Source organism: Pyxicephalus adspersus, chromosome 4 (genome assembly GCF_032062135.1).
Source record: "Pyxicephalus adspersus chromosome 4, UCB_Pads_2.0, whole genome shotgun sequence".
Lineage (NCBI taxonomy): Eukaryota > Metazoa > Chordata > Amphibia > Anura > Pyxicephalidae > Pyxicephalus > Pyxicephalus adspersus.
This window is the reverse complement of record NC_092861.1, coordinates 148223049-148249923: the sequence shown is the minus strand read 5'-3', so window position 1 is coordinate 148249923 and position 26875 is coordinate 148223049. Positions and strand designations below refer to the sequence as shown.

Below are 26875 nucleotides of genomic sequence, written 5' to 3'. Positions count from 1 at the left end.
TCTTCCCCCCAATTGGCCTTAGACTGTAATAATGACATATGACTATGGTAGGGACATTAGATTGTGAGCTCCTGAAGGACAGCTAGTGATATGACTTTACGCTTTGTACAGTGCTGCATAATATGAAGGCGCTATATAAATATTGGATAATCATTTTTATTATTAGATTCAATAGGGAAAAAAAATCTATTTGAATCTTATATGCACATGGACCCCCATAAATATATCTCAAAAAGTCATAGTCAACTTAGGCTCGATTTATAAATTATTCCCCCTGAAATTCGCTGATGGTTCTATCTTTTTAGGTGTAGCCTAACAGTTCCTATTAAAAATAATGACTCGTTCTGCCATCTAGTGGCCAATCGCAAAAGTGCACAGCTGTCACTATAGGAAATGCTGTGTATGCGAAAGTTATGGGTCTGATTTATTAAAGCTCTCAAAGACTCGAAAGGTTACACTTTCATTAGTAAACCTTGGTGATCCAGCAACCCTGGAATGAATCTGGTCCAGGATTGACAAAAAATGCTAACAAAAGCAAATTACTTTTAGGAAATCCATTCCAGGTTTCTGGATCACCCAGCTTTACTGATGAAAGTGTATCCTCTCCAGCCTTGGGGAGCTTTAATAAATTGGGCCCTATGAACGCATCAAGTGTAAATAAACAGGGCCCATAATGACACTGCTTAATCTGGTATGGGCACCCAAACTTCAATGATCTCTGGTTAATGTTTTTATTTATAAGGAAGTTACATTTGTTTCCTAATAAAATATATCATATTATAATCCGAATAAAAGGGATTTATGTGACCCATGGGACATTTTCTGTAACTGATTGTATGTTGTTACTCATGGACATTACCTCTGGTTCCTTTGTACCATTTTGTACATTATTTGTATGCTATATACATTGTTGTATTTTAGTTATAAAAAGTTTAATAAACCTGATTGAAAAAAAAGAAATTTATATTTTAGTGAATTTATTTATTCATAACAAAACTCATTCTTGATGCCCTTTGGTGGGTTAGGTCTGTACAGCTCAATCGCATTAAGAATTTTTTTCAAAAGAAAGTTTTGAACAAATTTTAGGTATTTAAAGAAATTGTTTCATTGGTTGCATGATTTGCCCAGCTGATCTGTAGCAAAATCCAATAGACTAAAGCTACGTACACACGTCAGATTTTTATCGCCCGATAATCGGCATCGGCCAATTATCGGGCGAAAATCTGCCGTGTGTACAGTCCGTTCATGCATCGTGCACTCCCTTGTCGTTGGAAAGGATCGTGAAAGATCCTTTCCAACGACAAAAATTGCAAGTGTGTACGCAGCTTTAGTATGGGATTGTTAGATTTTATGACAGCGGAGAGTTTGGCTCAGGTGGCCGCTCCAGAGGTGAGCCGATTACATTTCAGAGACACAAAGTGAACTTTACCCCCATCAGGCAAAGTGAATCAGGCTGGTGTTGTTTTTCACCCTGCACATGTACAATGAAGTTTTTAGTCCGACTCTCCATATTGTTAATCGGCCTCGGATTCATTGGCTTCCGGATAAAGATGATAAAAGTGACGCCAATCCAGCAGGCGATGACCGACCTGCCAAGTGAGTATTTCAGGTCATTAAATAGTAATTATTGTTATTGGTAGCAAAGAAATCTGTGAATTCAATGTCAGGCTTAGATCTGCGAAACCACAAACTTTCCAGGTACAAGAACCCATTGCCGGATAATAATGATGGAACGGTTCTGTGCCGGAGGGTCTCGTATTTATTGAGATGAAGGATCACCGGATAGAAAATGTCTAGATCAGTATTTCCCAACCAGGGTTCCTCCAAAGTTTGCTCGGGGTACCTTGAGCAATTTGTTCCCCTCAGTGGGGATTAAATTATGTATAGTACATGTGTTTCATTTTGTTAACATAAATTTTAAAGCATGGTGGCTCAGTGGTTAGCACTCTGGCCTTTGCAGCGTTGGGTCCCAGGTTTGAGTCTCAGCAAGGACACTATCTGCATGGAGTTTGCAGGTTCTCCCCGTGTTTGTGTGGGTTTTCTTCGGGTTCTCCTGTTTCCTCCCACATTCCAAAAACATGCAGTTAGGTTAATTGGCTTCCCCTCCCCCAAAACAAAATTGACCTTAGACTGTGATAATGATATATGACTATGTTAGGGACATTAAATTGTGAGCCCCTCTAAGCGAGAGCTAGTGACATGACTATGGACTTTGTACAGCGCTGCTTCATATTTCGCCGCTATATAAATACTGTGTAATAATAATAAGATGTATTAAAGAATAGATTGTAAGCTGTTTGGGGCAGGGTCCACACCTTCACCTGTGTCACTGGCTGTAGCTTACTTAATACAAAAATGTGGAAATGCAGGTTTTTAATGCAGAAGATATATGCAACATCTCTTTTGGATTAAAGTAAACCTTTCTGCCTGTTCATATTTTTCTTTAGAGCCATATATAGTGTACCATATATTCTCAAATATAACCCGAAATATTTTGGACCTGAAAATGCCATTAGAAAAAGAATCTTAGTTTATACTCAGGTGACACCTAGTGGCATTTCCTGGAACTGCATTTGTCTATATTTTGACAGATCAGACAAAGGTGACAAAGTCAAGCCATAACACTTCACATGATTTACTGGTGGCTAACAATAATGCACAAAAGATCATTTAAACGCAAGTGAGCCATCAGAACCAGCTCAAAAGTACAAAATACTTTAACCTTTAAAAAAAGAGATCAAAGGAGGACAGACTGAGCTCATGTGATCCTAACTTTTTTCTCCTTGTAAATGTATGTTTTAAAAATAACACACCATGAATGTTCTTATTCATGTACATTTTATTAGAATTTCTGTTGAATGCTGTTTTGAATGTTAGCAGTGATGACCATAGTGATAGCCACATTTTGTGCCCTGTTTATACTTGAGTCAATGTAATTTTACTGATAATCGTCAGTATATTCAGATGGGTTTATATTCGAGTATATACGTATATTCTTTCCATGCCTTGGTGCCAGAATGAATAAACTCCAGTGCTTGCACTGCCTTTACAAATGGCCAAAAATGTTGGTGGGAGCAAAGGAAAGTGACCCTGACCACAGCGTGACAATTATGCTGTAATTTTATAATTATAAAATATATATACCGGTAATTATTATATCAGTTAACAGAAGGTACAAATTGTATAAAATGTGTGAATTTTTTTAATTTTTTCATAGAAACATTTTAATCTTTACACTAGCTTTGTTTCCTCATTATGCTGAGATACCTGTCCTCCCACTAATATTCTCAGATATGATGACTGTGCACCTCTTTCTGTTCAGTGTATGGCAGTTTAGCAGTTGGTGAAATAATGCTGTAATCCTTTTGTCCTCATTGGCACCATCCCGGCCCTTCTATCTGACTAATTGTGACCTGGTTCCCGGACCAGCTCTCCAGTATGGCACTCTGGTCAGGGGTCATGATGATAATCAGGGCAAACCAGATGCCAATGTCACAACCTGTACAGTTGTCAATACTTGTACAGTGTGAGCCAGGCTTTGTGCCAAGTGTCGGGTTTTACAGCAACATTTTCCCGCACGTGAGGAAGTCAGTGATACCTTAGCATGACACATAAAATGCTTTCATTGTAAGCTCATTGCTGTGGATCATAATCACATGAAAACAGAAAGTTCATTAGTAACATTGTGTAACAAAAAGTCTTGAATAAAATAAAACACAAAAAGATTGGGCAACAAAATTCAATAAACCTTAGAAAAGAATTGGTTGAAAGCAGAGAGGATTTTTTTTTGGTTGATATTAGAAAAACACGAAGAATGTAAATGTACAGGATCTGAAACTAACATAAAAGTGACTATCTCAGTATTTTGTTCATCAATAGTCCAAAACCATTATAAAGTATACAGTTATACTATTCTTTGTTTAAGATTAATCCTATTATTCCAACACGTTTCGCAAAAAGTGCTTCCTCAGGGGATGGAGGAAAATTGAAAGTCGGACAACTTACAAATGACGTCAGAGGGGGCTTGATGCACTCTTTTCCGTTTTTTACTAACTTTCCAACATCTGCAGGGCAGTCATTTCAATGGGGTTCCTGGGATATCAGGTAAAATAAGATTTTACACAAAGGAATGGGGCCAGTCATCTGATCTTTCACCTATCAAATATTACAAAACATTACCACTGACCACTTGGTTCCTCCATAGGGCCAAATGCTGCCTGTTGGGCTTGTGAAGGGGCAACTGCACCAGTCCATAGCCACCTGGGAGTAGCCAGTCTGAACCCCCCCTAATATTACATCATGCAAAGACATTGTGGACAGATGTGCTGTTCCAACTTTATGGTCACAGTTGTTTGAAGTCCAGCTTAAGTTCTGGCTTGACTGTGCCCTGGGTACAGTGGGTACAAAGCCAACTTTATAAAGACTTGGTGTGACCAGTATGGTGTGGAGGACTTAAGTGCCCTGCTGATTCCTGACCTCAATCCTATTGAATACCTTTGGGATAAACTAAAAGATCAATGGTGGGCCAGGTCTTCACTGGACTTCTTATCAAGGTTTTCCCATTCAGGTACTCTCAGTTAGGTCTCATCATCCAGGTCTTCTTATCCAGGTCTCCTCATTTAGGTCTCATCATCCAGGTCTCCTGATCCAGGTCTCCTCATCCAGGTCCCCCCATCCAGGTCTCCTCATCCAGGTCTTCTTATCCAGGTCTTCCTATCCAGGTCTCCTCATCCAGGTCTTCTCATCCAGGTCTTCTCATCCGGGTTTCCTCAACCAGGTCTCCTCATCCAGGTCTCCTCATCCAAGTCTTCTTATCCAGGTCTCCTCATTTAGGCCTCCTCATCCTGGTCTCCTCATCCAGGTCTCCTCATCCTGGTCTTCTCATCCAGGTTTTCCTTTGCAGGTTTCCTCATCCAGGTCTCCTCATCCAGGTCTCCTCATCCAAGTCTTCTTATCCAGGTCTCCTCATTTAGGTCTCCTCATCCAGGTCTCCTCATCCAGTCTCCTCATCCAGGTCTCCTCATCCAAGTCTTCTTATCCAGGTCTCCTCATTTAGGTCTCCTCATCCAGGTCTCCTCATCCAGGTCTCCTCATCCTGGTCTCCTCATCCAGGTTTTCCTTTGCAGGTTTCCTCATCCAGGTCTCCTCATCCAGGTTTCCTCATCCAGGTCTTCTTATCCAAATCACCACATCCAGGTCTTCTCATCCAGGTTTCCTCACCCAGGTTTTCTAATCCGGATATTCTCATCCAGCATTAGTCCCTGACCTCACTAACATTCTTTTGGCTGAACAAACACAAGTTTCCAATGACACATATCAAAATCTAATAGAAGCCAGAACAATAGTGGCTGGTGTTAGGAGATGCTTATCTGTCCAGCAATCCCATGCTGTGCGCCATGGCAGCATCAAATACTGTTTATTTTGTCCAGCCATGTTATTTTTAGCAGCAAGGGGAAGTAGGAAATAGCAGCAGCCCCTGCTTCTCCTTAGCTGTACAGCCTGATGTATTTTATTGGCATCCCCTGCACACTCTGTGAGGCTGTGCACAGCTGAATGGGATTTTAGGAGCAAATTAGCTTCTGACTCAGTCCTGCCCTGCCATTGGCTGCTGGGGCTTTGTAGTCTCTCAGCGTCCAGTCACCAGTACCTGTTGTAGCATTGAGCTGGGCTAATCTGTGCTGGAGGGTTCCCCTTTGATTTACAGTTGCTAACCTTGCCAGTTTTTGACCCTGTGAGTTTATGCTGCCTGGACTGACCTTTTCCCGTAACCCCGACTCTGCTTACCTGTGTATGACCCCTGGCTCTGTATTCTGGACTTGTCTCTGTTAGATTCTTGGTACTGCTTTATGTGTGGGCTCCTGGTCCTCTGCCGGTCCTTTCCTAGACTCCATCCCTTGCACTCTCCTGGGGGCAACCGTGTGCTGGGAGACGCATCCAGTCTCCCAAGGCTGAGCGGGGGCTTGCTATAGGTGAAGAGTGTGTTGTTAGATTGGGGGACTGGTGAGTAATGTTGTTGGACCAGGACCTTACAGCTACATCTCAAAAGTGCAACCAACTTCCTATTATTGTTCATGTTTTTGGAATTTTTGAAGATCATATAAGTGTGATGGTAAGGTATCTGCAAACATTTTCCCAATAATGATTCCACCAGTCATGGAACTCCCAGTGCAGTATATATGAAGATACTGCCTGAGGCACCAATTCTATGCCCTGGGTCCTGATGTGAGTTCCAGGAGCCCTGCAGGTTTCAATGCATTGATTATAACAACTCCGGCATAAACAAGCCTGAAAAATTGCTTGTTCGGCTCTTGTGTAAGAGAAGCCCCTAGTACTAGATATAATTATACAGGAGCAACTTTAAGTTCTGATGTTGGCCATCATGTCTAAACCAAAAACCCAATGAAGAAATTGAGGCCACTTTGGTAATGTCACCGCAATTGAATAGATTTGGGAACACCAGCACCAAGTTTTGGCCAAAAGGGTTACCAATAGGCCATTTACCAAATACTGAAATACCAGATCTGTTTGGAATGCCCCTATAGTTCTATGTTTGTTCCAATGAGTGACACAAGTAGAATTGTGTTTTTGTTTTGATGAGTGTCCCGTGCAGCTTCGGATACAATGTACAGTAGGAAGTTTGCACACTGTACTAGAAATGCACAGTTCAGCTCATGATTCATATTGTGACATTATAACAGCGATGTGTACGTCGTACTTTGTGTGCATGTTCTCTCAGTCAGGTGACTCATGTGACTTGGCACGTGAGATGACCTGGATGAGGATAGAAAAACAAATCTTCCAGCTTTGCTGACTTATCTGAGGCATTCTGGGGCATGCCATGGCAGAAAATCAACAAGACACACCTATAGCAAGAGAAGGGTGCATTTCTGGGGTGTGAGGAAGAAATTGTACCACTCTGCCAAATTTCTGAGTTAATTAAAAGCAATCAGGTATAATCAGTGGATTACAAGGACAATTGGGTGGAGTTTGATGTAGCAAGTGTAGGATGAAATTATAAAGATAACACTCATGCTGATACAATTTGTTATAATTTATTTAATATTAGAGTTTAGGATTGTAGGGCTGCCCTCCAGCCTCCTCTTCGTTAACTTTATTTTTATTAAATCTGCCATGTAGCCCAACCTTCTATCTTGCACAGTTGCTTTCATATGCTGATGCTAAATCTGGGAAAACTCTTGTGGAGTATTTTTGAGAAGGTAATAGGGGTTTTTGGGGAGCAGCTTATTCAGGGAGAACAAAATTGGTTGAACTTTCACAAAACCAAACAATTCCTCTACTGCAGGGGTGTCAAACTCTGGCCCGGGGGCCAAATATGGCCCACAACGTCCTTTTTTTTGGCTCCCAAAAGAATCCTAATGATGAACTGCAGCTGGCCTGCCGCTGCATTGAAATATCGCCGCTACAATTCCCGGCATCACTGGCTTCTATAGACCAGCAGGGTCTCTGACTATGTGTGGCCCCGCATTGGATTGTTTAATAAATGAAAAAAATGCCGGGAATTTTAGTAGCAGCGCTAATTCAATGCCAACTCATGGGAGTTCAAAGCCATCCAGAGGTTCAAAGAGATAGGAAGGTATAAAGTCTGCCAATGCACAAGGGACCCGGACACTCTTCAGCTAATAGATACCCCCACAGGGGTCCCAAGTCAGTTTGGAAGGGGGGGTCCAAATTATGTGTGCACAGGGGCCCACTATTGGCTATGATTGCCACTCATTAAATTTAAACTGCATGTAAAGCTAAAACTTTCTTTTTCTTTTTAAAATCTGATTGAGCGGTTAAAACGCCTATCAAGGTAATTTTTGCTGTCTTTGTCCTGCAGCAGAGACGTGTAAATTCCCATTATAGATAGCTGTCTCCAGATTTGCCTTTACCTCATCCTCCCATAGGCAACTATTTTTTATTAAATTTTGATATTAAATCAACCCAGTTATGTTCAGAACATGACCTTACTTTATTTTTTTAACAATAAATGTTCTTGGACCTTCAGGTAACATTGAGAAGGTAGCAAAGTCTTCCTCCATCACCACTGACACGTTCCTTCACGTTCAGCAACTAAGAAAAAGGAATCTAAGGAACTTTTGTCACCAGTTTCCAGGACTGAACAACATGAATGCATCAGAAAAGGCGGACGAGCTTCTCTCCACCCTGGCTGTGAGCCCCAAACTGCTCATGGTTTACTGTAAGCCCTCCGACCTGGCCGTGGATGATTGGGAAGAGATGATACCACATATGGAGGAAAGGGTTGACGTGACCATAAGAAGTCCTCTTGTTGATAATGATAAACCACAGATATTTCCCAACAAACTTGCCGATTATGACCCCCCTACATTGAAGCATGTCCTTCGAACTTTCACCAAGGTCCTCTTTGTTAGGGATCCATTTGAAAGGCTCGTATCTAGATACATGGACGGCCATGCTGGGGAGGTCACCTTTGAAGAGTTCATTGATGATTTGCTCCTTGAGGAGGTTGGAGAGGACGGTTTATCCTTTGATTCCACAGTTAGCTTGTGCCACCCTTGCTTTGTCAAATACGACTACATAGTGCTGTACAAATATTCAAAAACTGAACTTAATCACATAGTCCAGAGACTGGGTTTGCCAGGGAAGCTACATTTGTCCCGCTCTCCAAGAAGCAAATCTAAAATGACCTCAAGATGGTTGGCGGAGAACTTGTTTCACGGACTGAGCGGACAACAGATAAACCAACTTTCAGTAGCCTACTGGTGCGACTTGGTTGCCTTTGGTCTGCACAATAGTTTGCTGTGGAATGGAACTTTTGTTAACATTAGTTAAATTGTTATTATTATTATATAAATGTTTATTTATTACCACAAACATTTTGATATATGATATCGTTTTGAGACTGTTACATTTTGGACGTTTGCGGAAGTAGAACAAACATCGGCTACTCAGAGGAGGCTTTGCTGGTACCAGATCTATAATGTTAACAATGCCATTGCAATTTGACTTGTTCATTCTGATTCCTCTAGCTCTATTATCTCTGTTCTTAAAAGAAGCACTTTACTTTGAGGTCAAGTAGGACATATAATTCTACATCTGTGTCGAAAGAAAGCCCAATAAGATGTTTACTTAAAATCATTTAAATGTAAAAAACTAAAAGTTGTGCAAAGTCTACAGTTTGTTTTCTTCTGTGTGATATTGAAGGGGAAAGGGGATTGGCAACTACTGTGAACACCCAGATAAGTTTGTAAAAACACGTCTCTTTATTTGCAACAAAATAATGCAGCTTCTCTCAGCCATACAAAACAGGAAAAAGAAAGAAAGCTTGAATCAATTCTGGAGTTTCAGAGTCTCACAGTTTCCTGCAGTCCAGTTCAGAAATAAATGAATAACAGGTTATTGATCCAAAAGCAGCTTTTAAGCCAAAGAAATATTTGCAGAGCTCACATTCTGGAACTCTGCATCTCTGATAGCATACCTGTGCCATTTATTGCCAGATCTCCTGATGTCTGGCTGGAGACTAATTCTAGTGTGTATCTGGGTGGAATGGGGAGACTTGAACCAAATAAACAAACTCCAACGCTTCCTATTAATTGTGGACTCATAACCAGGGTACACTGTGTTTTTTAAAAGCCCATGCTTTATATAATGGGGGAACAAGCCTCCCATCCAGGAACCCGGTCATCCTGTACACCTGGTTTAAAAAACACAGCTTTCCTTTGTTGGTGTTTTGATCCTCTACCTTTAAAAGCTTGTGTATCCATGACCAAGAATGGAGCTCAGGTGTTCAAACAAACCCTCATTCATCTCTGTATCTATAAACATTATGGAGTTATGTACCTAGGATTCCCAGTAGCTGCAACCCTCAATAAGAAGATTATTTTACTTTTCAAATAGCTGTCTTGTCTGAGTGAAGTTCATGCCAACCAAAACCCTGGCAGGTAGATCTAGACGATCATATAAACTTCGTATGGGCAGCGTGGTAGCTCAGAGGTAAAAACTCTTTGCAGCACTAGGTCCCATCACAGCCAGGATACTGCATGGAGTTTTCGGGTTCTCTTGTGAATGCGTGGTTTTTCTCTGGGTACTTCAGTTTCCTCCCACATTCCATAAACATGAAGTTAGGTTCATTGGCTTCCCCCAAACTGGCGTTAGACCATATTAAAGACATATAACTATAGTAGGGACATTACATTGTGAGCCCCTTTGAGGGACAGCTAGTGACAAGACTATGGACTTCGTAAAGCACTACATAATATGTTGGCGCTATATAAATACAGGAAAATAATAATACTTGTATGATCTTGCCATTTATTTCTCCTACAGCCTAGCTTCTAGCATTTATATATATATATATAACTCCACAAGATACCTGGAGATTCAAATCTGTCCTTAGCTTTGGTTGTAAGGTCATGAGCTTAGACAAGAGCTAGATACTTGGATGACCTGTAGCAGAAATGTCAAGGCCATATGAAGACTGCAGTCCACTGAAGGTTGATAATTGGAACTGGTAAAGGTCTGGTGCCAATAGCGTTAACCTCCCGGGAAGTAAGCCCGAGTCTGACGCGGGGTAAAAAAAACCTGCTGAATCGGTAACCCTAAGCCCCGCTCAGGGTAGCTAAAAAAGTAAAAAATAAAAGTTTACCTGGTCCCATCGGCGTCCTCCAGCGTCCTGCAATCCTCTGGCCAGGTCCTCTTCCTCGATCTGTCCCCCGATCTTTTCCCAGGAGTTCCCTGTGACGTTGGTGCATACAGCTGTTGCTAGGGGTGCAGCACTGATTTCTAATTATTTTGTATTGCATTCAATTCAAAATAACTGTATTGGATGCAATACACTTAATTTTTTATGTCTAAAAGTGGTACAATTTTTTTTTTGGTACCAATTATAAACGTAAAAAAACATTACAATGTTAAAAGTATAAAAATATTTATTATAAAATTAAAATAATTTTTTTTTACATTTATTTAATTTATTTTTTTGACATGATTTTGTATTTCAAACTTTATTACACTGATAGTATTATAATATACAGTAAAATACATTTTCATGAAAGACAATGTACCGCTTTTAGGCATATAAATCCATACAGAAATGAATGGCCCAGGAGGTTAAGGACACAAAAAATACAAATAACTATTACTGTGGACGTATATTGCACCTTATGACATTCACAAACATCTTCATAAAACCATTTTTTATTTCAGTATTAAAACAATAATACATACACCAGCATCAGTGGACATACATTGGGGTCTTATAAATCTGTAACGCGTTTTGCAAGATATGCTTCTTCAGGATGGAAATGTGATGAGAACAGTAAGTCCTAGTTGCAATCTAATGCCTTCTTCTCCTGAGATATCAGGTTTTACCAGTTGCCAAGAATCTCCCCTTTGTATATGATGGACTCAGATAGAGCAAAATAGGTGGCCCTGGAATCCAGGAACCATTCTAGGAAAACGGTGTCCAAATTTACTTAATTAGCACTAGGAGTATCTTGTTTAAATTTTGAAACATTACCAGGGTAAGTATGAGTTAGATACATCTTAATTTATAGTAAAGGCATCAAAAAGAAATTCAACATGTCAATCTGTATAAATGGTCCATGCTGAGCAGAAGCTCTTAGGCCCAAGAATGATTTTGTACACCATGGGCCTGATTTATTTGAGCTATTACTAGGACTGAAATTACTAGGACTGATGTTTCCAATCCTGGACTAGATCCATTCTAGATTTGCTGGATCACCCAGGTTTACCCATGATAGTCTATCCTCTCCATGTTCTCCCTGTTCTTATCACAGCTCCAACTTTTATACTAATTTCTATCATTTATATTACATATGTCATAAGGCTAATTTTACAGTATTGTAATATTTGTCAGCAATTATTTGCAAAGCTACTTTTATCATTTGGGAACTGCGATTTAATGAACCGGTACAACTTAGGTAATAATAATAGCTGGCTATTTATAATAAAACCCTTAGATCAGGGGTGTCAAACGCTGGCAGCCGGGCCAAATCTGGCCCTCAAGGTCCTTTTCTTTGGCCCCCCAAAGAATTCGGAAAATGAACTACATCTGACCAGCCGGCGTTACCACCTTACTTCATCATTTTCAATACATGCAATACTTAGACAATATTGTTGTAGACCCATCATGTGGCACAAAGCCCAGGCAATGATCACATGGTGCCTGAATACCAGGGGCATTGTGTTTGTTTCATTCCATTAGAGACTGCATAGTGTAATATTTAGTGTCAGACAAATTTGTGATGTGGAGGATGAACAACACACAGCCTGCATAGATAGATGGAAATTACTCTTTTCAACCCTAAAGTGTGTATAGAGGGGTTTGTTTTTGTTAGTTATGGTTGAAGTAGTAAAATTCCTCAATATTTTAAATACATTTCAAGTTTGGCCCTGGACTTGGTCTAAGTTTTTAGTTTCGGCCCTCTGTGTCTTTGAGTTGGACACCCCTATCCTAGATCCTTCTATACATGGACAATCTGCAGCACACACATTATTATTCTATCATTAGATTGCTATCATTCACAACTTCTTCCTTGCATGGCAGTGAGCTGGACGATAAATTAAAGAATGATATTAGATGAGAGGTCCATTTAATGAATGCAATGATAAAATACTATTATTTATTAGTCACAGATAAAACAGAAATGTTCATATTACATAATCCGATCTCGTGCTATTGATCCTCTTGGTTTTGTCTTCCAAATAACAGAAAACATTCACAATTTTCACAGATAAACCTTAGTGCTGATTTCCAACCACGGAATCTAGCAGCTTGTATTGTTCTATTCCCAATGGGCAGGAAGTTGATCCATTATACTCTTACAGACCAAGGCTTGAATGTTCCTGGTTCTGGCGCTGGACACTGGGAAGGAAATGACATAAGAATTGAGCTTAATGATCCAACATTATTTGTTTTTTATTGAATAAACAAGGCTACATACACACATCAAATGATTCTCATCCGATAATTGCCTCAGAGCTAATATCTGAAGAGAATCTGGCCTGTGTACTCATTGTTCATGGATCTGTCCTGGAGGATCCATGAATGACGAATGAATGTAATGGAAGTGAAGGGGAGAGAGAACAGTGGGGTGTCGCTCCATTATTCTCTCCTCTCCATTGAGCAGAACAGCACTGTATGTACAGCTCTCATTCATGCATTGTGCAGTCTTTTGTCAATGGGAAGAATCGTGAAAGATCCTTTCCAACAACAATTATTGCACAAAGTTATGCCATTTATTGGACAACCCAACAAAAAGAAAAACAAAGCTTCAAAATTTGCATTTTCAATATGACGAGTTAATTGATCTGGGAGCCCCAGGACATCTCATATGCAATACTGATGGAAAATTATGGTTTGGTCTGCTTCATCTCTCCACCATGGCACCATTATTGGTCACAGATAGGCAACCACAGAAGCACTATGGCAGAAGGATGAGGAATTCCTACAGAAAGGTCCTTTCCTTCTGCCATGTTGTGTTTTTCTGCAGAAATTCATCCCTCACACTTCTGCTTTGAGTTTCATTCAATCCATGCATTCAGTCTATTGAGTGTCAGGACGTTGTAGAAGCTGATTTCATACACAGGCAGCCAATGCACTGCCAATGTTTGCTGGGGCTGTCCCTGAAAATCATTAAACTCAGCAACAGAGATGGCTGCAGCTCATGGCGCCTATTGAGGACTGGACAAGGAAGAGGCTTGCAAACAATCCTAATAAAACCCTAAATCTTTCATCCTTTAAATTGAGTCATTATTAAAAGCTGAACCCCAGTCAGGTATTAAAGATACAAAAATGCATCTCTGATTTGTATCAAAATCAGAGATGCATTTTTGTATTTTTGATCAGCTCGTATGGCGTTATGTTGGGTGTGCTTTAATCTACAAAACCCAAAAGGTGACAAAAGCTACATTTATCTGTGTGAGTAATTAAACATTAAAGGGGTCTTCAGCCAAGTCTGGTGGCACATTCCCATTTTCTGCACATGTAAAGCTGGAAATATCCTCATACCAGTTTGGTGAATTGGTCCACGCAGGCATTTCTTATCCTCTCCGGGGTGGCCGGGCTGTCCAGTCTAAAAGGCCCATTAATTCCAGATTCGGCTCTTGCTGATGTGATGGCGTCTTTAATGGCAAAGAATATGGAGGCTGACAAGAAAAGAGGAGGCTCCCCGACAGCCTGGATTGTTCGCAAATAAAGGAAAGGTATAAAAGATGAAATATTCAATTTGGTAACTAACTGTAACTTTTTCTTAATAGACAAAAATTATATTTCCCACCAGGTTCAGATCACATGACTAATGCCATGTTGTCAGTACCGAAGCATATTGAGAGACTGCTGGCCATTCAGCAAAAAAGAACCCACATTGGCAAAGCCGAGGCAAATGTCACATGACCTGGAACCAATTAAATGGGAACAACAACTCCAAATAACAGTTCATGCTAAAATGTTGAAAGTATCCTATCGGTGTTAAAGTTGTTTCCCATGCACATTGTATCCCTTTATTATTTAATGGAAGCTGCAAAATGTTAAATGGAAATTCTCCATGTGTAAAAATAAAAGGTAACATTGTGAATGGCTGTTTATCTTTGCTGTTCCGGTGGTGGATTCCACTGAGGATGTATTCCACATTATGTCTCTAACCTTTCACTATCTTTGGGATTTCTCAAAAACAAACCGTTATGCTAAATTGTTTCCACCTATACTAGCCCTAATGTGTGATTTGCTACAATATAACAATGTTGCAGCCTAATCACTGGGGAACAAAGAGACTGAGGAAATGCATCTTCCTGCCTGCAGAAGACTAATATTAGCCTAGACGGAGTCACTGGACTAGCAGTTTTGTTAAATATTAGACTATAATGTATCCTGGGGTAATGATTGATCTCTATCATTCAATATTATCTGAAATATGCTAAGAAAAAGGAGTTTGCTAAAAAAATGAAAAGAGAATTCTATTTTCAGATCAGGTTTCTGCCCCTAATACATTACATTCCCAACGCGGATAAATCAATCTATGGGTTAATGATCTTTCCGTCATACCTTGGAGGAGTAGATAGCCTTGCTGTTCGGACAATCTCGTAGAAGGGATACATTGAATTCCGTTGGGATGTCACCAAAGGCTGGAATTTTGTACATCCCGGGGCCTCGCGTATACAAGTTACCCTCTGGGGAATATTTCAGCTCTTCCAAGGTGAACAGGCCAAGGCCTTGTACAAAACCTCCTTCCACCTGTGTGGGCATAGAGAGAGAGCTCACGTTATGGTGCCACCATGGTGAAGGCCTGGGATTGGTGGAGGCGACAGATAGGTACTCACCTGTCCTATGTCTATGGCGGGGTTCAGACTGGTGCCAACATCCATTACTATATCTGTACGCAGGTTCTGAAAAAGATCATTTAAAAGGATATTAAACTCAAAAAGTGAATTGCTTTCCTATAGGGAAAATGGGAAATGGTGATAAGGCCTGCACAGGGGGGTTGCAAGTGGCCAATTATGAAGAAGTACCCTAAAATTGTATCTTTTGTCTTGAAGTTCCCCTAAAAATTGCAGTGTTAGGAGGCGCTCTGGGCTTACAATCCCAGGCTATGCCCCACCGCAGGAGGGCACTATCACCCACCATGTGATGGTGCCCTGGCACAGGAATGCAGTGCCATATCTGTATGTGATTTGCTACAAAGTAACAATGCCGCAACCTACATGAGAGATAAGGTACTGCAGCTTCTAACTGCTGGTTTTAGGAAATATGGAGTGAGGTCACTACGGTGCTGCTCAATGTTCTCCTTGCCGGAAGATAAAATGATCAAAAGGAATAGAGGAGCTCAGCTATGAGAAGAGATTAGCTGAACTGAATCTATTCTCCCTTGAGAAGAGACGTATAAAGGGGGATATGATCACTCTGTATAAATATATAAATGGTCCATATAGAGAACTCTCTTCCCACTTAATATTATTAGGTTATTACAAAGCACAAGGGGGCGCTCTTTGCGTCTGGAGGAAAAGAAGTTTAAGCTCCGGATAAGGAAGGGATTCTTCACTGTAAGGTCTGTGAAAATGTGGAATCGGCTCCCTCAGGAAGTAGTTTCAGCAAGTTCTATGTGTGCTTTAGGAAATAGCTGGATGGTTTCTAGAAGCACAGAATATAAATAGGATTAAGGATTTAAAGTAAAGATAACAGAGACTGCTGATCCAGGGAACATCCAATTGTCTCATGGGATCAGAAAGGAATTTTTCCCCCTCTTGCAGCAAATTGTACCAGGGTTTTTTTTTTTGCCTTCCTCTGGACCAACTATGTCTATAGGATTTTTATCTGGGATATGTTTATTTCCCTTGTGGTTGAATTTGATTGACTTGTGTCTTTTTTTAACTTTACTATCTATGTAAGGAAGTTAGGCCCTACCAAGATGGCGGCCTCCATACCGAGACACGGTGCAAAACAAGATATGGTAAATCAGTAATAGGAGAAAATGAGCTGCAAGAAGACCACAGACAATAATGGTCCTTTGTCCTCCGCTTGCCCAAAATCCAAAACTAGAGACGGACAATGACAAATGTTCATTTTATCAGACCCTTTCTTTTGTTCTATTTCTACAAGGGTCCAGAAGAAGGACTGTCCAACCATAATCCCTTTCCTACACAATACTACTTGTTCCTCTTCCGGCATTTAACAAAGGGAGAAACCAACAGAAAGTGGACAAAGCATGAAGGGGGAGCTGCGAACACATCCTAGATCCTAGATCCTAGATTGTAAGCTCTTCGGGGCAGGGTCCTCCCCTCCTCCTGTGTCACTGTCTGTATTTGTCTGTCATTTACAAGCCCCATTTAATGTACAGCGCTACGTAATATGTTGGCGCTACATAAATCCTGTTTAATAACAATAATAATAATCACACAAACTCCAGGTCAGCCTCCATAGGTGTAACATTCTGGGTGTTGGTACCTTGTGGTCCCCGGTTAAACAATCGATCTCCACTTCAGAACACGCCACGCCATAGCTGTAGTAGTTGCTGGGATTTCCATGATTCGTTTCGGGGTCATACCCGATCCCTTCAGTCCTGAAATTAACACAAATCAAAGGTATAATTGCATGGATTTGGCCTTTTTCAAAGTTTCTCAAGGTTTACATAGATTGTACTGTTTTATTATTATTATACATCATTACAAGGATTATTATTATACATCATTACAAGGATCAATAAATATTTAAAATGGGCGTAAAAAAAACATTTTTGTGGTTTTGGGGACAGGGTATCCCATTACCCCCCAAGTAACAGAACCTCCTACAAGTGTTTGACCTACTTGTAGAATCCTGTGGCAGAGAGGCTGACCCGGTCCTCATAAGCAGCTTTAATCTGGAACAGAGAATAAAGATATAATATATTATATGCTTTGCCAACAATTTCCAATTCCCAACTCTTAACACCCAGCTTGCCAAAATGTATGAACATTTTACAGGATGGCCAGCAGAGGGCACTATAAGCTGGAGAATTGCAACTACAGTAGTTATCAAAAGGCACTTTTATCAACATATCAAGGGCTAAAAGTGTCCCATGGACCTCAGAGGTAGATTACAGGGGTGGATATAGGGAGGTGTAAAGTGTATCACTCTATGAGGGCCATGGATCCTTCTTAGCCAACAGAGGCCCCCACATGGGCCCCAAGGCAGTTCTTTGCAAGGGTACTGTTGGTTATGTCCACCACTGCTGTTTAGGTATATTTATACTGTTAGGGCTCTATTTATAAATTATTCCCCCAGCCGAATTCTCTGAAATTTGCTGATGATGAATTTTATGGTTGTATTTTTCCACAGATCTCCTATTAAAACAATGACTCATTCTGCCACCTAGTGGCCAATCTTCAAAATTGCACAGTTGTTACAATAGGAAATAAATAGGAAAGAAACAATTTTTATGAGTGAACTGAAGAAGCAATAATTTGTAAATAGAGCCCTTGGACTACATCTCAATACCCATAAATATGAAGGTTTAGGTTACTGATTGGATTAAAACTAGGGCAGTTTGTGTGGGCATTTACCTCCTAAATCTAAAAAAAATAATGATTATACAAGATTTAAAGCCCAACTAAATCCAGAAGTAAAAAAAGCCAATTGTAATAGCAATCATGATGGTAACTGAACAGAAAGAATGTGTAGAAGCAAAGTGCTGGACAGAATATAAGTTTTTTTTTGGTCAAATGTGCTTGCACACTGCATTCCAGCAATCAGATGTGACCCCATAACACCCAAAGTAAGAAGAACAATAGCTGCTAGACTGCATTTCCCAGCATCCATGTATTACAGAGAAAACCATTTACATTACATAACATACCCAGCTCTCCCATGGACCTTTGGGGTTGGATTTCTTGTAGGGTTCCAGCCTCTGCAGGAGTGTCTGACACGCATTCTATACAATAAGAGAAATGGTTAAACCCCCACAAATCAGCATTGTAAATACAGAGGCCAGAAAACATCAACAACATCAAAAACTATAATAAATATAAAACCTATAGACATAATAGGAGTTTTATAATATTAAAGGTGACCTCAAGATCAATGACTACTTGTATACACTGGGCCTGATACATTAAAGCTCTCCAAGACCGGAGAAAATAGACTGTCATGGGAGAACCTGGGTAATTCAGGAAACCAAACATGAATCTGGTCCAGGAATGAAAATATTAGTAGTTTGGATAGGAATGGATCAGCAAGGTTCTCCTAATATGTACATCTTTTGTTGTACCTGCCAAAGTAATACTTTTTATTAAAAAAGTCTAAGAAAATATTTGAATTCTCTGGATACACAGGGGACTTTATGTAAAAATTATTCACCCAGTCAATTTGTCTGAAATTCACTGACAGATGGTCGAATCTCTCTAAACTTGTCCTTTCTGTTCCTATGAAAACAATGACTGGTTCTGCCACCTAGTGGCCAAATGGCAAAAGTGCACAGCTGTCATACTAGGAAATGAATAGGAAATAAAGGAAAATTATGAGCGAATTGACAGGGAAAGGGGGTGAAATCAGAGGCCAATAAGGCTTCAGGCATGGCTGCCTATGACCAGTCTAGTGCAGTGTAAGTAGAGTGCCACCATTTGTGGGAACAGGGAGTACAGCAAGTTTTAATTGCAAGTACCCTCTGCACTAGAAAGGGGACCCACTGCAAAGTTTTACAGTGTTTTTCTTAATTTTTAAGGTTTAGATGAAGATGGTTTAATGGGTTTTGTCTTGCACAATGTCACAAAGATGGAGCAAAGATCCCTCCTAGGTGACATTTCTTACATATATAGCCATGCCGTTGAGGTCCGAGCTGACGGAGGCTGCCGTTGGCGATGTGTTGGGCACCGTGTTGGTGCTGGTCTCACTGATATGTATTTTAGAGATTGGTATTTCCAGAGCTCTACTGGCTACCTATATAGTAAAAGAAAGATGTGTATTAGCAAAAATAATGTGCTATACCAGTGTTTCCCAACCTTGAGTTGGCACATATTTTACAAAAATATCAAGAAAAATCCCACAGCACCCCACCAAACAATGTAATATGTACAAATGTAATAATAAATCCTGTTTAATATTATTATTAATAATAATAATAATAATAATAATAATACAAAGGTTATTCAGCTACCTGCTGTCATCTAGTGGAAGAATATTCAATTGTTCTGCCTGTCACTATAAATTGCTGGCATAGATGAGCAGAGACAAGATATTTGCAGTAAAATAAATAATAATTTTCAGACCAATTAAGTAAAATTGTATTATTTCCCCCTGTACATCTGATGATCTCCCACAGCACTCTAATGTGCCATGGCACAGTGCTTGGGTATCACTGTACTATACTACTCTATATAATAAATTAATGCAGGATAATAAACCAAGTGGAAAATGGCAGGCTTTTTGGCAATGTACATTCAAAACAGATATATTTATTAGTTCAAAATTGGCCCTAGGCTTTTGGCTGGTTGCTGGCATCCTGCTCTTCTCCACTATTCACCAACACATTAAAAATTCTAAATGCCCTTTGAAAATAACATTTAGCTTATTATTTCCTTGATATTATGGCTGTATACGGTTCCACTGTCCTGTACAGGACAATTTTGTTTTAGTACACCTTGTTCTTCATCTTTCATCCTATCTAATATCTCACAATGAATCCAATAGACTCTTGGTTAGCCGTTGCAGTCTCAAGGAATCCCCTGAGGAAGCTCTTTGAGCGAAACGTGTCGGAACTAAAGACTTAAATTGCAAAATGTTTCTATGACCCTATGTGCTAACTTTAACATGGGTGTAATATACATAAAGCAAGTATATGATTACTGTGTCTAGCCAGGGCATTACATATATCTGTTTTGAATTTATATTGCCAAAAAGCCTGTCCTTTTTCCTCCCTCCACTTGATGTATTACATGAAAACAGGCTAGGCAATCTCTGATTCCTTGAAACTGACATTCCTGGGGGTGAAAAAATACATCACTTACTAAAGCAGGATAATGTCTAACCTATGCAATTTATGTACCTGTGCCCACTTACCTCTGCTAGTTTACCCTCATGGCCAGGGGCAGATTTCCCGCAAGGCCGTGTAAAACTCACCCTGCTGGCTGATAAGCTTTGCAGTAACAGGAGGCATAAAATGAAAGTGCAGAGATTTGCAGGGTGACATTTGTATTGCAGGTATCTCTCTTCTTTCTCCATTCCATTCTCCCTCTTTTTACCACCCTCTCTCCCCTCTCCATCCTTCTCTTCTCCCCTCTCTCGCCATGTCTCTTCTGTCCTTTTTCTCCCCGTCTCTTACTGTCTCTGTTTCTGTCTCTTCACCTTTACTCTCTCCTTCTGTCTCTTTCTCTTGCTTCTTCCTCCTTCACTCTATCCTCTCGCTCTCTCTCCCCTTTTCCTCCCTCTCTCTCACTTGCCTCTCTAAACCTGTCCCCGTCTCTCGTCCCCCTTTCTCTTTTTTCCCCTCTTTCCCGTCTCCCTCTTCACCCCCTCTCTCTGTTCTCTCTCTCTTTTTCTGGCCCTGATCTATAAATGCACTGCAAGGCTGGAGAGGATATACATTTATCTGTGAAGCTGGGTGATCCAAAAAGAATGGAGTGGATCTGGCCCAAGATTCAAACATTTGCTAGCAAATAGCAAATTACTTTAAAGATTTTCATTCCAGGTTTCCTGAATCCCCCAGCTTCACTGATGAAAGTGTATCCTGTCCAGCCTTGCAGAGCTTTATTAAATTAGGCCTATAGTCTCTTCTTTATCTCCCTCTTTCTTTTCCCTCTTCTCTCCTCTCTCCCTGTCTTTCTCGCATTTTCTACTCTCTTCTTCTCTATCCCTCTCTCTCTCCCTCTCTGCTTATTTCCCCCACTCACCTCTTCCTCTATCTCTCCCCTCTCCCTATTTCCTCTCTGTCTCCTCTCTCTCCCCTCATCCTTTTTCCCTCCTATGCCCTCTCCCTTCACTTGCATGTCTTTTTCTCTCCCCTCTCCTCCTTTTTTATTCCCTTTCCCTGTCTCTCCCATCTCCCTCTCTGCTCACTCTCTTTCCTTACCTCTTCCCCTCTCTCTCAATTTTCTTGCTTTTCTTTTCCTTCTTTCTTTTTGCTTTCTTTTGATATTGTGGGACATCTTTCATGCTGTGTTTTGTGTGTGCCTGTTGGTTGGGGGACAGCACAAGCTATCTGGCCTAGGGGAGCAAAAAGTATAAATCCGACTCTGCCCATTGTACAGTTTATCCAACAGAGGTTAGGAGAATCTCTTATTGCATTATAAGGCTGATTCACAATTCAAGCTTGTTCAGCTACGAGAGGCTTGGAAAGAAGTACCTTTTAATTGCCCCTAGCTGACAGAAACTCTACAACATTTTATGGAAAGCCTTTACAGAAATATAGAGGCTGTTGTAGCCACATAGGGAGGTAGCACCAATTCCATAGAAATAGAAATGTTTTTTTGGATGGGATGTTATACAGTTGTGATAGTCATGCGCCTACCATCTTTTGGGTATTTGGTATCTGGGTTTTAACTGTACTGGCTTGATTAATTAAAGTTCTCCAAGGCTGGTTAAGATAGACTATCATGGGGGGACCTGTGTTTGCTGGACCACCCAGGTTCTCCCATGATGATCTATTTTCCCCAGTGTTTGAGATTAGTTAAATCAAGCCCTATAATGAGGCATTCCCAACAGAGACAAAACTTTCAAAAGTAGACTCTATAAATGTATAATGATAATGAAATAATATTATTTGCCATTGTGCTATTTGTATTACCTGAACCATCTTGGTGTGAAGCCCCTGACCCATCTCAGTCCCACCATGGGTCAACAGAACCGACCCGTCTATATATACATGGATCAGAGCTCCTGCCTGTAGAAGACAAGAAAAACATAGGAAATAAATACCAAAAGCAACCCAAACACTGTTATTACTTCTTTATTACTGACGTATGTGGAATTAGATTGTGCATTAGTTGATTGATTCTGGTATTGGTATACTAAGGACTTATTCAACTCAGACTGTGAGATTGAAATGCAGTTACTGCTTCCTCATCCTCAAAAAGAGACCTCCAGGTGGAGACACAACACACCCCTGGGGAATGAATGGGGTCACTTATTGATAAATGATCACATGTCCAATGCTTATTCAAAAGAAATGAGCATGGCAGCTGTGGTTGATCTTTTTAAGCCTATTATATATATATATAAAAAAATATATGGTTAGCTCTGTGTTTCTCAACCTTTTTATCATGGGGGATAGCATGAAATAATTTTCAGGTCTTCAGGGAAGCCCTTCTATATTCATTTTATCCACAGCTCACAGTATATTAGTGTAGGGGTCAGTTAGATAAATTCCTCTTACATTGCTGGCCATTGGGAGGAATGTCACCCTTACAGATAGCCAAAAAGATTGTTGGTGTCACTTAAACCTGAGAGAGGTAAATGGCTCATTGCTCAAACAACATCTGGAGGAACCCTGGTTGAGAAGCTCTGGGTTAGACTATTCATTCAAAGTGTATCTAAGCTCCAAATGCAAAATGTGTTCCTTGGTTCCTTTCTTTGATGTGTGATCTGTGGAAAGAAGAAAGAGTTCCCAAACAAGTTGCCAATATCCCACAGTATTTTGTATGCCAATACTAATTTTGTTCCAAGCCAGAGGCAAAGCATCTCCCCACCCAAGATGTATCATGTATCCTGGTGGCCGGCTTCTCTTGCACAGCTGCTTGTGCCTGCATGAAATGTGCACTTATGGGGAACCAAAGCTCCATCAACTAAAGCAGTCATCGCCAACCGGTGGTCCGCGGACCACCAGTGGTAACATTGTCTAACATTGTCTAGTCCAGCAGAAAAAAATTTTGGTTGTCTGCGGCTCTGGCTAGTGCGCCCCCGAGCGGGGTCAGGGGAAGAACCCCACTGGGGGGGCGCACTAGTTAAAGCCACGGACCATGTCCACTGTACAGATAGCAGGCTCAGCGCAGTGGGCGGGTTGTGTCTAGAGACCCTGCAATGGGAGAGTGGCCCGCTTCTGGCATGATGATGTCACTATGGGGGAAGTTTCTTCCCCTTTGAGAAACACGGCTCCCCATGCATGCGTGATCCAGAGCCGGTAAATTTAGTGGTCTGTGGAATGGAAAAGGTTGGTGACCACTGAACTAAAGATCAACATTTTTTCCTTCAACTAACCTGGTTGAGTAAAGGAAGGGTGAAACTGATGCCAAACTTGGTTGGGATTATGGCAATTCCCCTCTTCTTCCATCGATGTTGCCTGCATTACCAAAACACATATTTAATCTAGGTTTTTGGTTGACACAGGTAAAACCCCCACCCATAAACTGAGTACTCAATAACAATGCATCTGTAAAGGCTTCTCATATGTGACTCTTCCTAAATCCATGCATTGATATCTCTATAAAGATTCCGACCTGTCTCACATCCACTTTGATTCACCACCAATGTCACACCTTTACAACACAATATAATGTCCCTACTATAGTCATATGTCATTATCACAGTCTAAGATCAACTTTGGGGAGAAGTCAATTTAACTTAACTGCATGTTTTTGTGAGGTGAGCAGAAACCAGCGCAAGCACAGGGTGAACCTGCAAACTCCATGCAGATAGTGTCCTGGCCTAAATTCAAACCTGGGACCCAGCACTGCAAAGAGCAGAGTGCTAACTACTGAGCCACCGTGCTACCCGTGGGTCTATAAAATGCCAAGGGTTTTTGCAAACTGTCTCTCAGGACAGATTTCTATGACAACATGGATGTAGAAATATTGGGATGCATTTAATGTCAGAGCTTTATAATAAGACCAAATGAGGAAATGCTCCCGTGTAACACATCAAAATGTTCCTACACCAAAGTTTAAATTGAAAGCTTCTATAAACCCCCTACATGGACCCAGGATTGAAGTTTACCATTTCTAATGTACCAGCAAAGTAGCACTCCTGGTATCAACTGAATGATAGCTGTCAGAAACCTTTTAATACTGACCCTGTGAAATATAATGCTTTCTTATATGAGCCTGCAGAGGTAGTGTTCAGAAAGATCCCCAAAAGTAACCCAAAGAGTATCTCACACCACCTATGGTGATATTGCTGTGTAACAAAAATTTGAAGAACAAAATTTTTCAAGCTGTGAATGTAAGAGCTTTTTGAATTAGTTTTATGTAATTCAAATATTTATTAGCCAGCTGTATGGTTCACTATCTGCTGTGTCTCAGCATTCATGTCTCTTTAGTGCACACCTTCTCCAATCAAAAAAGCATAAAAAGACTGATTGACATATAGCCAGTATTTGGTCAACAGGTTTTTCTTTTTTCTCCTGAATTAGAATCAGTTTGATCTCTTTCTGACTATCCCTAAGTTTTTTGCCCATTTGAGGATCAATATTGCCCCAACCTCTTTCCTGATTGCTATCCCATTGTAACCCAAGGAGGAAAAGTAGGTCCACCATGCTCAATGACGGAAGCACAGCTAGTATAATTTACTACCATTATTATTATATTTTTGTGGTTACCTGTTAAACTTCTCAATAGCTGCTTTTCTTTCCTGGTATGAGCTGTTTCGCAGACATTCCTCCCAGCATCGCTCAACGTTAAATCCTTCCAGCTTCTGACTGAAGTAGGTCAGATCTCCCTCCTTATACATGTTCAGCTTCCTGACCTGCTCATGGAAGCAATATATGTCATGATAATGAAAACCTTGAGATAATTATTAAATTATAAAGAATACAATTTTATTTTGTTGGAAAAAACAGACACAAATCCAGATAACTCACTCTCATCTATGGAAAATACCCAGCCCTGAATATGACCAGTTACTCAACATGATCAATATCTCTTCATTCTACATACATGTTCTGGTGGCAGTTTGCACACTTGGGCGATGTCGCTCATCCATGCCTCAGCTACCATCATTCCCTGAGGACCGCCAAAGCCTCGGAACGCAGTGTTGGAAGGTAAGTTGGTTTTGCACACATATCCAGTTCCTCTGATGTTTGGGATTCTGTAGGCATTGTCCATGTGAAATAAACATCTATCAAGGACCTATAGACAGAGATGGACCGTCATTAAAAATTCACACTTTGGGTGTAGACATGCCAGCATTACAACCTAAATCTTACCAATAATATAAAGGAAAATTCTGCTCCCAAACTTTTATTATTGGACCTAAAGGCCAGGCAGCTTCGATAACAAGGCTTCCAGGAGAATTGTGGATATTTCATAAAATTGGGACTCAAAGAGTAGGATTTATTAAAGCTCTCCTAGACTGCAGAAGAAAGACTATTATGGGAGAACCTGAATATCATTTGCTATTATTTTGCAAATGTTTTCAATCTTCCAGCTTTGTTGGTCACCCAGGTTCTCCCATGATAGTCTATCTTTTCAACTCTTGGAGAGCTTTAATGAATCGGACCCAAAGTATCTATGGTTTTTGGTTCAACAGACCTTGTTTCATTGAGATAATTGGATCCAAAAATGGGCAACTCTTCAGCTTGGGAAGCATTTCTTACATGTAATTAGCAAATATGAGTGTGTATGCAATATATAATTACATGCAAATCAAAACTAACTAAATGTACATTTTTAAAGTATGGCAGCACATTCTGATTTCCATACAGTTTAACCTAAACCCATCAGTCCTGCAATCATATGGCTAGCTCAGCATTTCTAGTATCTCCCTTTAGCAAAGCATGCTATTATACTATAAGAATACATTATACACCCCTAACTTGTCAATCTCAATAAAGTTTCATGCTGTCTATTAACTATTTTATCATGAATAGCTTGCAGGTTTTTGAAACTCAACCTGAATTTAACAGAACTCATCACCCTCATACCCCTTAGAACAGCAGCCGCCAACATTTTTTGGTCCCGCGGACCACTAAAATTACCGGCTCCTGACTGTGCATGTGTGGGGAGCTGATTGTCAATCAAAGGGGAGGAACCTCCCCCACAGTGACTTCATAATGTTATAACCACGCCCACTCTTCCATCGCAGATCTGAGCCTGTGATGGGAGAGTGGGCGGGTTGTGTTGTGAAACACAGCCCGCCCACTTCCCTGAGCCAGGGATTTGCTCGGGGTATGTGGTCCGCGGCTCTTGCCCGTGCGTCCCCCCAGTGGGCTCCTTTTCCTGACCCTGTTCGGGGGTGCACCTACCAGAGTCACGGACCCCCAAAATCTTCTCTCGGACCACAGGTTGGTGATCGCTGCCTTAGAACCATCACACTCATTTCCCCTATGAATCAAATTCTAAATCAAAAAGATCTTGTGCTTTGCTTTCAAATCCCTCCACAGTTCTTATCCTACTTACCTTTCTGACCTGGTAGAAAAATACCCCCTCTCTCTAGTCTTTCTCTTCGCTTCTCCAATGACCTACTAATTACTTCCTCACT

At 40.6% G+C, this 26875-nt stretch overlaps 2 protein-coding genes across 2 annotated transcripts in view; one reads left to right on the top strand and one right to left on the bottom strand.

Moving 5' to 3' along the window:
• The first annotated feature begins 1449 nt into the window (after positions 1 to 1449).
• Positions 1450 to 9154, top strand: LOC140329587 (carbohydrate sulfotransferase 14-like). Its single transcript, XM_072409959.1, has 2 exons — positions 1450 to 1596; positions 8009 to 9154. The coding sequence occupies exons 1-2, from the start codon at positions 1485 to 1487 to the stop codon at positions 8812 to 8814; spliced, it is 918 nt and encodes a 305-aa protein (XP_072266060.1). The 5' UTR covers positions 1450 to 1484; the 3' UTR covers positions 8815 to 9154.
• Positions 9155 to 11162: 2008 nt separating this feature from the next.
• The window catches only part of XDH (xanthine dehydrogenase), a gene marked incomplete at its 5' end in the record, with an annotated part of 44091 nt that continues 28378 nt past the window's right edge, over positions 11163 to 26875 (bottom strand). The window contains 12 exon segments of the mRNA XM_072409958.1: positions 11163 to 12868; positions 14015 to 14182; positions 15047 to 15235; positions 15322 to 15387; positions 16943 to 17057; positions 17302 to 17354; positions 18330 to 18404; positions 19280 to 19408; positions 22251 to 22346; positions 23660 to 23741; positions 24996 to 25141; positions 25333 to 25524. Of these exon segments, the coding sequence (XP_072266059.1) occupies positions 12818 to 12868; positions 14015 to 14182; positions 15047 to 15235; positions 15322 to 15387; positions 16943 to 17057; positions 17302 to 17354; positions 18330 to 18404; positions 19280 to 19408; positions 22251 to 22346; positions 23660 to 23741; positions 24996 to 25141; positions 25333 to 25524 (1362 nt within the window).